The sequence below is a fragment of the Spinacia oleracea genome, chromosome 6, assembly GCF_020520425.1.
Source record: "Spinacia oleracea cultivar Varoflay chromosome 6, BTI_SOV_V1, whole genome shotgun sequence".
Taxonomy (NCBI): domain Eukaryota; kingdom Viridiplantae; phylum Streptophyta; class Magnoliopsida; order Caryophyllales; family Amaranthaceae; genus Spinacia; species Spinacia oleracea.
In genome coordinates this window covers 147834575-147849964 of record NC_079492.1, presented here as the reverse complement: position 1 = coordinate 147849964, position 15390 = coordinate 147834575, and the positions used below count along the sequence as shown (strand labels likewise).

At 33.7% G+C, this 15390-nt stretch overlaps 2 protein-coding genes and 1 long non-coding RNA gene across 3 annotated transcripts; 1 reads left to right on the top strand and 2 right to left on the bottom strand.

Annotated features, from left to right (window-relative positions):
* Window positions 1–183: 183 nt before the first annotated feature.
* LOC110781166 (em-like protein GEA6) lies at window positions 184–2766 on the bottom strand. The gene is made up of 2 exons (XM_021985399.2): window positions 2509–2766; window positions 184–507 (listed from the first exon to the last, which is right to left on the bottom strand). The coding sequence occupies exons 1-2, from the start codon at window positions 2627–2629 to the stop codon at window positions 365–367; spliced, it is 264 nt and encodes an 87-aa protein (XP_021841091.1). The 5' UTR covers window positions 2630–2766; the 3' UTR covers window positions 184–364.
* Window positions 2767–4434: 1668 nt separating this feature from the next.
* On the top strand, window positions 4435–5523 carry LOC130464120 (uncharacterized). The gene is made up of 2 exons (XR_008924434.1): window positions 4435–4853; window positions 5060–5523. It is a non-coding gene; the product is annotated as an uncharacterized lncRNA (long non-coding RNA).
* A 3713-nt stretch (window positions 5524–9236) lies between these two features.
* Window positions 9237–15083, bottom strand: LOC110781599 (probable purine permease 11). Its single transcript, XM_021985725.2, has 3 exons — window positions 14772–15083; window positions 11583–12257; window positions 9237–9970 (listed from the first exon to the last, which is right to left on the bottom strand). Exons 1-3 carry the CDS (start codon window positions 14806–14808, stop codon window positions 9372–9374), a joined length of 1311 nt encoding a protein of 436 aa, XP_021841417.2. The 5' UTR covers window positions 14809–15083; the 3' UTR covers window positions 9237–9371.
* Between the last annotated feature and the right edge of the window lie 307 nt (window positions 15084–15390).

Sequence of the window (15390 nt, the reverse complement as noted above, 5' to 3'; positions counted from 1 at the left end):
TGCGAGTATTAAGGGACGGAGGGAGTAATTAAAACTGGGGACATGTGTATGATAGATCTCAGGTTCGAATCCCCTCAACCGTTTGTAATTTATTATTGCCCTTGTGGCTCATTTGCACCAAAATTGGTAGACATAAACTAAAGAAAAGTAATTACATACTTAATTACGTAATAAGAAGTTCAGTACATATAATATGTTACACATAGTATCATAGTTTTTTTTTTTTTTTTTATCTATAGAGTAATATACTTCGTATTACATATAGTAGCTACATTTCTGAAAAGATGACCTACGACCTTATTATTTATGAGATACAGTACGTACTAGCTACATTTGGACTAGTGGGAGGAGTTGATTAGCTCGATCAGACCGTGGTTTCATCGTCGACGTCGTCACCGCCTTCGTCTGGGTCGTTGTCGCCGGTGCTCCGGCCACCTTTACGGCCCATCTCCTTATATCCTTCTGTGCCTAGCTGTTCTTTTCTTGTTTGCCCTCCTTTGCTCCTTCCTGTATATCCAATATTTCACATTATTTTTTAAAAACAATGATTATTTACAACTCCATCTCATTAGACTTATTTTGTATAATTTTATACTTCCTCTATGGTTGACTTTTATTCTTCTAACCATTACTTTGTCTTTTATTATCTCAAATCGTGTACAAGTAAAAATTATAAAAAATTAATATTTAGAAAGTATTTATCAATACGAATCTAACATGACTAAAATTGTCTTACGTACGAATCAGAACAAATGGCCAAAATCGTAGTGTGAATAATATAAAAAACAAATGGTGCGATATTTCCGAAACGGAGAAAGTATTACTAACATATTTTATCTGATATATTATCTGAACTATTTTATCTGTACAAAAACTTATTTTTCTGAAATTAGTTAACTTGTATAATACAGAATATATCTAAATTTATTTTGTTAGAAAATAAGTTAAAATAAATCGAACAGACTTAAAACCAAGGGTATAGATATGCACCATATGGTTGATAAAATAAACTTGTAACGATAGATGAAGAGAAGGCAAGTAAGAAACCTTACTATTTAAAATATAAAACAATCTCAAAGAATTGAAGATGGACAATCAAAATAGAATTGATGGAGTACCCAATAAGCTCTTCACGTAGCGGGTAAACTGAGGTCCAAGGCCTATATACGTAATATGCACAATAACCAATAGGTTCAAATCTCTCTTTCTCGATATATTTATAATTTCTTATAATATGTATTGTACTTTGGTTGTTCATTTGGATTATAAAATATATATAAAAAAGCAATAAAAATTAATTAAAAAGACAAAGTTGAAAACAAATCCAAATGAAAAAATCTTTACGCTTACTATTTGCACAGATTACGATACAATGTTTGACCGTTAATATATCTAATATATTTAATTTTATAAGACAAACATTATAAAAAATTAATATTTATAATATACATTTTGAGACGAATCTAATAAGACATCTTATGATAATTTTTTTTTATATGTAAAATGGTGAGAATTTATGGTCAAAATTTCAATTATTGAACATATTTTTTAAAGCGTAAAAAACTTAATGAAACGGGGATAGTACATAATTCTTAAGGTCCTGTTCTGTTCACCTTATTTTCACTTATTTCAGAAAAAATAAGTTCAGATAAGTTCAGTTAAGTTCAGGAAAAATAAGGGTTGACCAAGTACAATTTATAACTAAAATAAGTTCTAATAAGTTCTAATAAGTTCAGATAAGATAAGTTCAGGAAAAATAAGTGGAATTCAGGTAAATAGAACGCAGCCTAACTATAATCTATTAATCCCATCTAAAGGTGCATTTTATTCATTAGACCTTATAGAGACTGAAGGTATCTGAATTTATTAAAACTGATTAAATCTTAAGGAGTATTTAGTTAACTAGCCCAATAAAAATAATTTCCGGGTTACTTAATTTTGAACTATCTATTTTTCATAACCTATAAATAAGTAACCCGATGTTCAGATATTAATGGTATAGACTGTACATTGGTCAGTGGGGTGAAAGTTTGATAACAAATAATCGAAAACTGAACCGAACCAAACCGAATAAGAAAATCGGTTCGAAATTTTTTCTATTCGGTTCCGTTTGATTTTTTCTATTCGCATTTCCGTGACGAATTGGTTTTATGATTTGGATTGGACCGAAAAGTCTGAAACCGAATAAACCAAATTAAAACGGAATGAAGCGAACTTGGCTAAAAAAGTATAATAAGGGCCTGAAAATTGTCTAAATATAGGTATAAAATAGGCCACAAAACGAGCCGAAATGAAAGGCCCGTGAAAATTCAATTTTTATGGTTTGGATTGAAAGGTTATTTAGTTTGGATTCGATTTTAAAAAATGAAAACCGAACCGAATTAGTTCGATTTGGGCCTTAATCCACACCGAAAACCGAAAACCGAAAACCGAACTTTCACCCCTAGAGTCGTAGACTGTACTACTCCCCTGTTCTTGAATGAAATGAAAAAAAAAATGAGAGCTCACCTTCAGCTAGGTGTTGCTGGGCTTCAACGCTCTTGCCACCTGTACCACCAGGCACAACAGTTTCTCCTTTCTTCGCCCTTTCGTCTAACTCTTCTTTCTTTCCCTGTTGTCTCGTCGCCATTTTTTAAAACTCGAACTCTCTGTTTTATTAGCTTTCCTTTTTTAGTATACTTTTTTGTTTTTGATACACTTGCTAATTAAAACCTACCTAGTTTCTTTCTATATATAGTACTCCAGTTTTTTTATTATGAGCATAAAAAATCATCCGACAAGAAGATACATACGATGCACAGTACCCCAATAAGATGCATGCTACGTTGTCGTTTTAACCTGGACATGCAATTCAGGTGAATTTATTCATCAGAATTTACACCAAGTTGTCACACTGCATGATTGACACCTGCGTCACCGAATTAGACATTCTCGACACGTTTACAATTGTGGGTTTATTCGATAAGTGTAATTTGTACTTCGTCTTTCAATGCGGTTCTAGTGCGTAGTACTCCGTACATGTTTGTAGTGGTATTTTGTATTGTTATACGTATAAGTACGTAGGAAACTCGATCGTTATCCGACATAAATTGGTAAAGTCACAAGATCGATCAATCTGTGGACTATGGGTATGAAACTATGAGAGGATAAGTGGGTATGAGATAAGTCCCATGAAATTCAGATTCAAATTCATATCTATATTTTTAGGTGGATTTAATTTAGATCCGCTTTAAAGTTATAAATTTATCACTTGTGTTTAAATAGGGAAGTGTTGTTTATACTTTGAAGTACTTTCACTAGTGATTTGGGCTAGAAGGGCATCCCCACGCGCGCCGTCACCGTGTGGCCGGTTCGTGTTCGTGGTGGGGCCTACTTTTTGGGCCAAGGTCGTAACTGAGGTTCAGTTATTATGAGACGACCTTCAGTTGCGTAGCTCACTCCAAAATCTGAATGAGAAAATTGTAACGTACTGCCGCTTGATTTACGCAAAATGGTTCCTTGATTCTTGCCTACGTTTTGAATTCTGATTTTCGGTTACAAAATAATTGTGGCTTTATAATCAGATTTGGGGGGTCAGTTTCTTTACACCGAAAATTCAAACTCTCTCTTTTCTCTTCTTCTATATTCTGAGCATTATTATGTGTTACAAATTCCTCCTTAGTTGAGTGCACATTTCGGAGGAACGCTGTGTAAAATCTTTGGGGCATCGCTATTTCCGATTACACCATAGTCGGGGCGAATTTTGCTTCTAAGACAGTGTTTTATATAACACATCGCAGATTTACGTATATTAAATATTCAGCCCACATTTTATAATTAACGTTTTCGAATTTTACGATCTTATTTCGTTCAAGGAGGAAGAGGGGAATATTGATTGTAATACACCGGTTGGTGGCTCCGCCAACCGGAGAAAGAGGAAGAGGGGAATACTGATTGGAATACACCGGTCAGGGTGACCAGAGCCACCCGGAGAACACTACAAAAAAATTTACCATTAACGACGGGAAATCTCGTCGCTAAAGGCCAATAATCGTTGAATAATGACGGGATTTCCTGTTGCGGACTCGTCATAAAAGGGGGTCGTCGTTAATGGAAAACTCATCGTTAACCCGTCGTAACAGACATTTGCGACAGTTATTCCCGTCTTTGTTTGATTGTTAGCCCCGTCGAGAAAGACTTTTCCGACGTGATTTTAACCCGTTGTAATTGGGTTGTCGTTAAAGATACATATTCTTGTAGTAGAAGAAGGAAGAGGGAAATACTAATTGGAATACATGCACCGACCGCCGCGGGCCAATCTAAACAAGTCCTCATTATAGCTAGTACAAACTTTTGTATAAGGCGGTCTTACAGGAAAGACCACCTTATATGTGGGTATTTTCGCGGGTCAATACACACGGATATGGGTCTGGTTTAATTTTGGGTCGCATAAAAACCAAAATTTCATCCATTTCAAACCTAATTCCTGATCTCTCTCCTCTAAACTCTCTGATCCCTTTCTCTCTCCTCCTAACCGGAGTTGTTCTCTCTCCTCCGTCCGCCTCTTGGCCAAAGCCTAACACCGGCCAAAGCCTCCTCGCTGTTTCAATGCTCCACCGCCATCAACTCCTCACCTTTCCAGAAGAAGAACAAGGAACACCGGTCGTGCCGTCGTTGTCGCCATCACGTTTCCTCTTTGCCGCTTGTTGCGACCGCTGTCGCCGATGTTTCTTTAGTGTTCGTTCGGTGGTTCAAACCAAGGATTTCGGCGTCGCCGATTCGTTTGAGCAGCGGCGTCGCCAATTCGTTTGAGCATCGGTGGAGTAGTCGATGGTGGCGAGTTGTCCCCCGAAGGAAAAGCCTCAAAGAACTCAGTTAACTCCTTCCTCTCATGATTTTTTGGAATTTATTTGTTGATTAATTGGTTGATTTTACAATTTAGGTGAATCGATGATGTTTTTTTTACGTTTTTTTATTTTTGATCTTTTTAAAATTATTTTTATGCGATTTCTTTTATGCAATTTCGTTTGAATTAGTGGTGCGGTGATCATTCAGGCGTTTCTGATTTTTGAATCCGCAGGTATTGTTCACTTGGATGTTGTTGGCTGTTGTAGGCTAGTTATGTGAACTGATGAAGAATTGGACCGACTGGTGGCTGCGACACGCAGAGAGGCAGCTTCTGAAGCACCGCAAGGTTTGTGTGGTGACGCTAGGCTTGCGCCATTAGGCTTGCTGTGCTGGTTGGCAAAATGCAAAGAATTGTAATTTAGTTTCCAATATGTATTGTAGATGTAAATAATTTTTTTCATTAGTCTAAGAATAATTTCATTTTAGTTACATTTTTGTTATATTTAGTTACAATTTTATGAGTTTTAGTTAAAATTAATTTTGTGGTAGTTAAAAATTATTTAAGTTTTAGTTAATATTTTTTAAGTTTTAGTTATGATTTTCTTGGTTTTAGTTAAGTTTTTTTTAGCTTTAGTTACGTATTTGTAAGTTTTCAATTCAGTGCTTTAGTTACGACATTTCGAGTTTTAGTTATGATTTCACAAGTTTAAGTTACGATTTTTTTGGTTTTAGTTAAGATTTTTTGAGTTTCAGATAACGAATTTCAGAATTTTAGTTAAGATATCAAATTTTAAGCATTGAAACCAATAAGTTAAACAATTGAATCAATTAGTTATAAAATAAAACTAATAAGTTAAGTTTTGGAACCAATTGTTAAGCAATATAATAAATTTGGTAATCCATACAATCAATTAGTGAAACAATGAAACCAATTAGTGAAGCACTGGAAGCAATTAGTGAAGCACTGGAAGCAATTAGTGAAGCACTGAAATTAATTAGTGAGACACTAGAGTCAATTAGTTAAGTTTGAAATTCAATTAGTTAAATAAAGAAACCAATTAGTTATGCAAAGGAACTAATTAGTCAAACAATTAAACCAATTAGTCAAGCAATTAAATCAATTAGTTAAGTATTGCAACTAATTAGTTAAGATTTTATGAGTTTTAGTTAATAATAAGTTTGTTTAAAAATAATAACTATTCGACTCATAAGTTTAACTATATGTTTTTATACCTTAACTATTTTGTTATTCAACTAGCTATGATTTATTACAATTAGTTATGATTTTATTACTTTTAGTCAACAACATATTTCAAGAGGGCTAATTAGGATTTTTTGAGTTTTAGTTAAGATTATTTTTCGAGTTTTAGTTACGATTAACTTTGTTTTAGATAAGTTTTTCTAAGGTGTAGTAATGATGTTCTGAGTTTTAGTTAAGTTTTCTGAGTTTTTAGTTAAGAATTTCCTAGTTTTAGTTATGTGCTTTGGAGTTTCAGTATGATTTTTAAAGTTTTAGTTAAGGTTTTTTGGATTTTAGTTATGGCTTTTGGAGTTTTAGTTATGATTTTAGAAATTTGTTATGAATTCAAAAACTTTAGATACGTATTTTTGAGTTTTAGTTAGATTTCAGAAATTTTAGTCTAGTGTTTCCATGTTTTAGTTAAAATATTTTTGATTTAGTTAATATTTCTATGTTTAAGTCAAGATTTTCTGAGGTTTAGTTATGTGTTTTTGAGTTTCAGTTATTATTTTTTAGTTATGATTGTTTGAGGTTGAGTAATAAGTTTGAAAGTTTTAGTTAAGATTTCCTGAATTTTAGTTATGATTTCATAAGGTTTAGTTACGGTTTTCCAGGGTTTAGTTATGATTTCGAAAGTTTTAGTTACGGTTTTCCAGGGTTTAGTTATGATTTCGAAAGTTTTAGTTAAGATTTTTTCGGTTTTAGTTATGATTTTAGAAGTTTTAGTTATGATTTTTCGAGTTTTAGTTAAGATTTCAAAAATTTAGTTACGTGTTTTTGTGTTTTAGTTACATTTTTTGAGTTATAGTTAGTAATGATTTGAGAAGTTTTAGTTAAGAGTTTTTGAGTTCTAGTTAAGATTTCAGAAGTTTTAGTTACATTTTATTTGAGTTTTAGTTAAGATTTTAAAAGTTGTATTTTTTTTTGACTTGAGCAATGAAACCAATTAGTGAAGTGTGAAATTCAATTAGTTAAGCATAAAATTCAATTAGTTAAGCAATAGAACGAATTAGTTACGCATAAAATTCAATTAGTTAAACAATTGAACCAATTAGTTAAACAATTGAACCAATTAGTTAAGCAATAGAACGAATTAGTTACGCATGAAATTCAATTAGTTAAACAATTGAACCAATTAGTTAACAATAGAACGAATTAGTTACGCATGGAATTCAATTAGTTCAACATTGAAACTAAGTATTTGTTAAGCCTTAAATTCAATTAGTTAAGCCTGAAATTCAATTAGTTAGACACTGAAATTAATTAGTTAAACAAATAAACCAATTAAGTTAACAAAGAAATCAATTGTTTAAGCACTGAAACCAATTAGTTAAACAAAAAATGACTTAACTAAACCATTTTATTTCATAACTGAATATAATTATTTTACAATCATAGATACAAATTACAAAATGTAAGTGGAGAGGACCGGAGAGAGTTGTTTACAATTGCTGCACCATACGGGCAAATCAAAGATGGAACAAGGAACTCTAGAAGCTATAAATCATCACTGGGAGGCTACTAACATTGTGACGCCACAATAATTCCTACAAAGGGAAGTACTCTGAATTCATGTCATCTCGCCGAATTTAAGTCAACTGACTCTACTAACCTAGATCTTCGCCTGCGCTTTCCATCAGGAGTGCACACCAGTCCATTCTTCTGCACCTTCATAAAATAAGTAGCTTCAAGTTTTGTTTGACACTCCTGTTTATAACCATGGAACAATATGCTGATAAGTTGGAAAACAATAAACAAAATGTGATGGAAGTATAATGATAATACTCGAGGAAGTCCCACGTGAACATTGAAAGACGGAAGTGGGTTTAAGAAAGACGAAAATCATGTCTGATTCAAAAGCTAACAGAAACTCAGTTGTAAACAGAATACACCTTGGAAGATCACCAACAAAAAAGTGAGATATAGGCACCCAAGCTAACTAGATTATTAGCTCCATCATATTCCTCATCCTGCCATGTTTCCCTTGTTCGTTCAAGATCACACAATGTCCTACCTACAAGGCTACAATGTCCTATTTGTTTTCTAACTCCATAACTGTCAGTAACCCTCAAGCTCAACCAGACATGATTTCGGTCACTACAAATTTTATTGACATATTTTCGTCTACTATTTGCAAATTTGACTAGAGTCAGGTCAATCACACAGAAACAGGCACCAAACATCTTAACTAAACAAAACAAAATTATAACTAAATATGACAATGCATTAACTAATTCCCATTGAAAACTAAACACAACAGAAACATAACTAAATATGAGAAATCCTTAACTAATTTAATTCATAACTACGCATGTCACATACTAGAGTACCACAAATCCAAACTAAAATTAACAAGAGATAACTAAAATGTAAATTTAATCAATACTTTCAACAAAATCAGCGTAATTAAGAGAACTATGGTATATGCAAAGGAACTGAAACACTTGATCTGGGAATTGAGTGTGAAATTGAATATAAAAAAATATACTTACACAATCTCAAAGAACGCGAAACGGTTAGCATTTTCCTCCGATAGATTTCGTGCCATTGTTGTGTAGGTAGAGTGTGGATTTAGGATAGAGGAAGTTGCAGAGTTGCATAGTTTGTTCACCGGAACCCTAGATATGCAGTTCTTCCATGTGAGGCGGCGGAAAAGCTTCCAAACAGGCGAAGGTTTCAGGAGGGAGAGAGACCGCCGACGAGTTTGAGAAGGTAGAGATGTCGGCGGGTAGATAGATGTAACACCACCGTCGTACCTCGGTGGTGGTGGCCATGGAATTAGCCGAAGGAGTTGCAGTGACGCCGGATTATTTGAGGAGGAAGAAAGATCGGCGTAGCAGCTACCGCCGGCGAGGAAGAGAAATCGTGGCCCTCTCCATGGTTGTGCCTCCCAGCCGTGAAATTAGGATTTTAGGAGAGAGAAAAAACTAGAGAGTTTAGGAGAGAGGAGGGACAGAGAGTCGTTGGGAGGAGAGAGACAAATGAATCGTGTTTGCAGGAGAATAATGGGAGGAGAGAGAAAAAACAACAATTTATACCGCGCGTGACACCACGCGCGCGTGGGTGTCTTACCTGGTCTTTTCTACACGCGCCCGTAGGGCGGTCTCATACAAAAGCTGCTGTATAGCTAGACATTGATGCCATGTTTTACCATATTAACTAGTCACACTTCTAAAGAAACTTGAAATAGCCTTGGAGAAAATGCATACATTGCATGCTTCTACAACAATACTACTTATTTGTCATGCAAGATGATGAAAATTCATAGAAATTTCATACTTAACATTTTTAATTTCTCTACTAATCAACACATTTCTGTGCTACCACCACGAATTTCGTGGTTCCCATTTTGTTTTCTTCCCTTATCATTAGCTTCAATAGTGTCCAAGTAATGCTGATAGATATAAGAAAGAAATCCCCACATAGCAAGCACCAAAGATATCACCTTAACACCATTCATCGTATCATGGAAGAACACGACCGCGCAAATCGGAATCAACGGCAAACCTAACGTGCTAATCACGTTAGAGAATAGGGAAGAAACCTCGAAAATTAGCCCTAATAACCCTAATGAACAAACTTGCCAACTTATAGCTGTGAAAGTTAATGTTACCACATAGGACACCCCACCCATCTTGTAATCCCTCATCTCCCCCTTTAAAGTTCTCCATTCTCCACTACCAAAGAGCCCTACTACACACCCACAAGTTGCCACGAACGAAGGGTAAAGCTGCATACATACGATGGTGTTAAATGACTCGTCTTTTATCACCTTTTCGAAAGAGAATTGTGTCAATGACAACCACAATGAGTAAGTCGCGGATGCACCAAGGGTACACAGAAACCCAACGGCGTACTTATATTTCTCCCTCGAAACATCACTATTGCTCGTAGTAGTGTCACCTGTTAAAATTACAGAAACTAGATTAGAACGAGTTAATCCCTACATGTCCTTCGGATAATATTAGTCCACACATTATATTGTTGATGGAATTCAATGCTAATCAAGGCCGACGATAATTATAATATACTTTTTTTACGCATAAACGGAGAATATTATATTAAAATGTTATCGTTTAAGCTCCCTACAAAAGATTGCCGGGCGAGACCCAAAAACTTGTTGCCCGAGCCTGTTAAAATCATAAACGACTAAGATAGCTAAACCTAGGCTACCAAAAACTTCCCCGCCCTTTAACTTTACAAACCAACCACTAACTTGCATCCAAATAGGGGTGGGGGGGCAAAGAACCTAACCCAACTACTCGCCTGTCTTTGATCCTTGCACATCCTGCTTGTCTTGATTAATATACTAAGTGCTAGTTTTGATTAATTAATAACATATAGCTATATTATCAACCCCATACTAGCACATCAAGCCCACATAGGTTTATTTAAAGAAATTCAACAAAACATATACTTCTTCCATTCCGTATGTATCGCACCATTTTGTATTTTACACTATTCACACTACGACTTTGGGCATTTTTCGTGATTCATACGTAAGAAAATCGTAGTCATGTAGGGTCATGTTATATTCATATCGATATATAATTTCTACATATCAAAAATTTCATACTTTTTACTCACACGCGATTTAAGATATTAAGATGCAAAGTAATGCGCACTACAAGGAAAACAGGGATTTTTCTACCGCTAAATGTAGTCGCTAAAAAGGTAAAGGAAGTCGATAAATCATTTTTCGACTGAAAGTAGTCGGTAAAGAGTAGTCGTTTTTACCCTGTCGAAATTTGACTAAACTACGACTGAAAAATAGTCTGTAAAATTTAACGACTATTTTACCAAATACTATATACTATACCTCCGTTTATTAAGTTCTTTACGCTTTGAAAAATTTGTCCAACAATCAAAACTTTGACCATAAATTGTAACTATTATATCTATAAAAAATTATCATGAGATATATTATTAGATTAGTCTCAAATCATAAATATCAACTTTCTATAATCCTTTGTCCTACAAAATTGAATATATTAACTGTCCGCAAATAGTAAGTGTAAAGATCTTTTTAAAATGGAGGTAATAGTCAGTAAATCAATTACCGACTGAGTATGATGTGATATTTAAGGAACAGAGGAAGTATATAAAATGAAGGAAATTTGGTGAAACACTACCTTTAAGTTTGGTGGTTTTGTGAATTGCTACCTTTTAAAAAGGAAATTATATTTTACTACCTTATAAGTTTGGTTTGTTTGACTAACACTACCATTTGCCGTTTTTTGTTAATGTTTTACGTCTTTGGACTCCACTACAACGGTTATTTAATATGGCAAATGCACAAAATGACAAATGAACGGAGATATTTAAAAGAATAGAAGAAATACACGACGGAAAACATTAACGAAAAACGTCAAATGGTAGTGTTAGTCAAACAAACCAAACTTATAAGGTAGTTAAATTAAAAAAAGTTTTTATAAGGTAGCAATTCACAAAACCACCAAACTTAAAGGTAGTGTTTCACAAAATTTCCTAAAATGAATATTATATCAAACGTTACCTTCGTTATTGGCATTGATGGCTAAGAGGCTAACCGAAATGGTTAGTATCACAATCGAGTTAACCACAAGTGCAGTGAATTTCTGCGCGTTGATGAAGTAAGAAGTGACCGCATTGAAGGCTAGTTGAGAGGCACATAACAAGGAGTACGTTGAGACGGGTAAATAGAGTAGTCCATAAGAGTACATCAAGTTGTCACCGGTTAACATCAACCCGAAGGCAATGTACATGGCGGTGAGGGTAAGGAGCGACGGCGGCCGCCGGAGTGTGGTGGTTGATGTGGAGGAGAAGAAGAGTGTGAGAGGGAGGAGGATGGGAAAGCCAGCTGATTGGACAAAGGTGGCCATCCATTTGCTGTCACCACCTTTGTCGAAGTAGAGTCTTCCTAAGAGTGTGGCGGTTGTTTGGCCGATGAGGAGGGAGAGGATGTAGATGGTGATTCGGAGCCACTTTTGGTAGTGTTTGAGATTTGGCAAGTGGAATTTCTTGGTGGTGGTGGTGGTGGTGGCGGCGGCGGTGGCGGTGGTGATGGCGCAAGTGGTGGCGGCGGCGGCGGTGGCAGAAGTGGTGGCGACGGCGGCGGTGGCGGAAGTGGCGGCGGCGGTGGTGTGGTTGGCTATGGAATTACTATCATGGTCATTGTCTTCTCTTGGTCTTGTGTTAATTCCTTTTTTACCTACAAAGATGCTATAACTTTAATTTAGGGCAAATTAAAGAATGATTATCATATGAAAGAAGAGTAATTTGATAATACTAAAAGACAATTGCAAAATGCAAAAATGGTTTTAATTTAGATTCGAAAAGGAAAAGTATAAAAATAAGAAATGCATTTCTAATAGGGTGATGATAAAGATTGCAAGTTGCGAAATATTTAGCTGTCGCTGCGTCGGATTTTAAATGTTACTTATATAAGCGTTATGTTTCATTAAAATATTTTACCATCAATTAATGCAATATTTTTACTGTGAAATCTGTAAATAAAGCAATCGGTACAAAAATAAAATAAAAAATATATATTTGTTATATTTATAATAAATTAGAATATTAAGATTTTCCTACCTTATTCGTAACATATATAATAGGTTATAAGAATTAAGTTAAATATTTTAGTTTTCAATTACGTTCAAGACACATATATCATCTAATGTCATCATTATGATACGATTTATTTATCATTTTCATTTCTAGCATGGGATAAGTTGTTCAGTAAAATCACATGGAGTTCCAATAATTAAGATAACTTCGCATATATGACGTGACCGGTTGAAATAATTGGACCATAAATAGTCGAATGCCAAACTCAATTGGCTTTTGTTTAAAGCGGTCACATAAATATAATCAAAGTTTGCCACCTTCATTGGCCAATTGTTGTCCTATGCTCGATCGATTGTGAACCGTAATTCTAGTCATTTTCATCTTTATGATCCCTCTTACATTTTCTACCTTAAAAACTCGTTTCGAAAATAGCGTACCATTTATTTTTTATACTAACCCATTACAACTTTAGTCAATTTTTATGATTTGTAAATAATGAAATTGTATTCATGTGAGGTCATGTTAGATTCGTATCGATATATATTTTCTAAATATTAATTTTTTATAATTTTTACTTTGGCACAATTTGAGATATTAAGAGTCAAAGTAATGGTTAGAAGAGTAAACATCAACCATAAATGCGCTATTTCCGAAACGGAGGAAGTAGAAAGGGAAAATGTGAAAGAGTGAACGATGCACCTGGGTGCACTTACATGTTTTAGATCGTTTGAAGATGGTCGGACCGTAGAATGTAGACACACATGTCAGAGTATAGCTTTTGTCCGCTCATGCCAATCTCAATTGGTTTATACTTTAAGTAGGTGATATCTTATAATAAAAGGTCTTGCACGTACTAGGTGTACTACAAATTTATTATTTACATTACTTTTACCTAAATTTTGTTAACCTTTAACATATTTTGAATCACATTTTAAAGGGTTACGTAGTTATCTTTATACCTTTTCAGGCCTTGTTCTGTTCGACTTATTTTGACTTATTTCAGATAAAATAAGTTCAGATAATATAAGTTCAGCAAAAATAAGTTTTTTTTCCAGACATTTTCAAACATAAATAAATTTATTTAAGATAAAAATATTTTTTTTCAGATAAAATAAGTTCAGCTCTAATAAGTTCAGTCAAAATAAGTCCAATAGAACGGAGCCTTAGTGATATTGAAAGGATAATTTTTAGTAAAGTGGAAAATTTTGTCATTAAAATATGGAAAATTTTATATTACAATAGGATAACTTTTAAATATTTTGATTTAATATTTACTCCGATATACTTATATATTATTGATCATAAAACCACACTTAAATAGTCACAAAATCATAATGAAAAAATACTACGAAGTACTTCGTATACTTCCTCCATTTTTTTATAATTGCACTATCTTGGTTTTAGCACTTATATAATTATTTTTTGTGATTTATATGTAAGAAAAAATATATTCATGTGGGATCTTGTTAGATTCGTCTCGAAATATACTTTCAAATTATCAAATTTTTATAACTTTTTAAAATGTATAATGAGAGATATTAGTGGTTAAAATAGTGCATTGACAAGCGTGAAATCCCAGATGGTGCAATTAAAAAAAAATGTAGGAAATATAATTTTTTAAAAAAACAAAACAAAAAAAAGAACAAAAACACAAAGCACCCAGAAAAAACACCGAAAGAAACAAAAGCTTTTCATTTGGCGTTTTGTGCTACCCGTGGGCCGTGGCCATGGCCTCCATCCATCGTTCCAAATCGCTCATTACGAAGTATAATTTTGAGGGAACACTATTATTGATTGTGAAAATAAGGGAATTGAAACACCAAATCTATTAAATTACAGATAAAAAATGGCTAACCCAAATAATGTACCGGTATAGTAAGCTAGTTTTAGAAAATAGAACACATACTGTAACACTTAATTTACACATTAATAATTTGATACAAATTATCATTATTTTGGAGTAAACAAAACTTACGGCAAGCTCAAAAACAAAACAAAAAAATAAAAATTGCAACAAATTGTGAATTAACTATAATTCATCGAAAATGATCAAATATGATTGAATTATTCAAAAAAGAAAAGAGATCGGAGTTGATGGATTTGAGTGGGCTTAAAACAGAAAAGAGATCGGAGTTGATGAATTTGAGTGGGTTACCTGTAGTTTGTTGCGCCAACTCTTGAGTAGCATCCATGGGAAAATTAAACCAAGAGAAATTCGCATCTATTTTCAGATTTTGTTATTTTTTTGGTATAATAATTGCGTAAATATATCAAAATATTTACTTCATCTATGAAAAAGACAGTTTTTGCTGAATTATATTTAAGTGTGGAATGTGTTTGTTTGTAGTCAATTTTGAGTTCAACTGATTTTATCTTTTACTCGCAAATATACGTTTTTTGATGGATTTGATCAAGATTTTCTTGCATCTAACCTCGTGAGTTTTCATATTTTAAGGACAATAGTTTTCAACTCGTTTATTATATGGAGTAGTTCTCTGTTTCAAAATGTTCTCAATATTATATTTTCTCAAATTCTTATATGAGATTGTCTTCACCATCAACTGATAGTGAGATCAGTTCACATTAGCAAATTTAGGTATGTTTACTTCTATAGTTTAGACATGTTACTTTTTTTATATAATTTTAGAGGAGTTACTTTTTTAAGTTTAGGTATGTTATTTCTATAGTTTATACATGTTATTTTTTTATACGGAGTGGTTTTAGGGGAGATACCTTATTAGTTTAGGTATGTTACTTCTATAGTTTAGACATGT

What these genes read in the sequence shown, in the direction of transcription:
- LOC110781166 (XM_021985399.2), bottom strand. Translation starts at nt 2,629, where the DNA reads ATGGCGACGAGACAACAGGGAAAGAAAGAAGAGTTAGACGAAAGGGCG. An exon ending in CCAGCAACACCTAGCTGAAG is followed by an intron (nt 508 to 2,508) that starts GTGAGCTCTCAT and finishes TTGGATATACAG; the next exon opens with GAAGGAGCAAAGGAGGGCAA.
- LOC110781599 (XM_021985725.2), bottom strand. Translation starts at nt 14,808, where the DNA reads ATGGATGCTACTCAAGAGTTGGCGCAACAAACTACAG. An exon ending in GTTGGCGCAACAAACTACAG is followed by an intron (nt 12,258 to 14,771) that starts GTAACCCACTCA and finishes GCATCTTTGTAG; the next exon opens with GTAAAAAAGGAATTAACACA. An exon ending in CATCAATGCCAATAACGAAG is followed by an intron (nt 9,971 to 11,582) that starts GTAACGTTTGAT and finishes TAATTTTAACAG; the next exon opens with GTGACACTACTACGAGCAAT.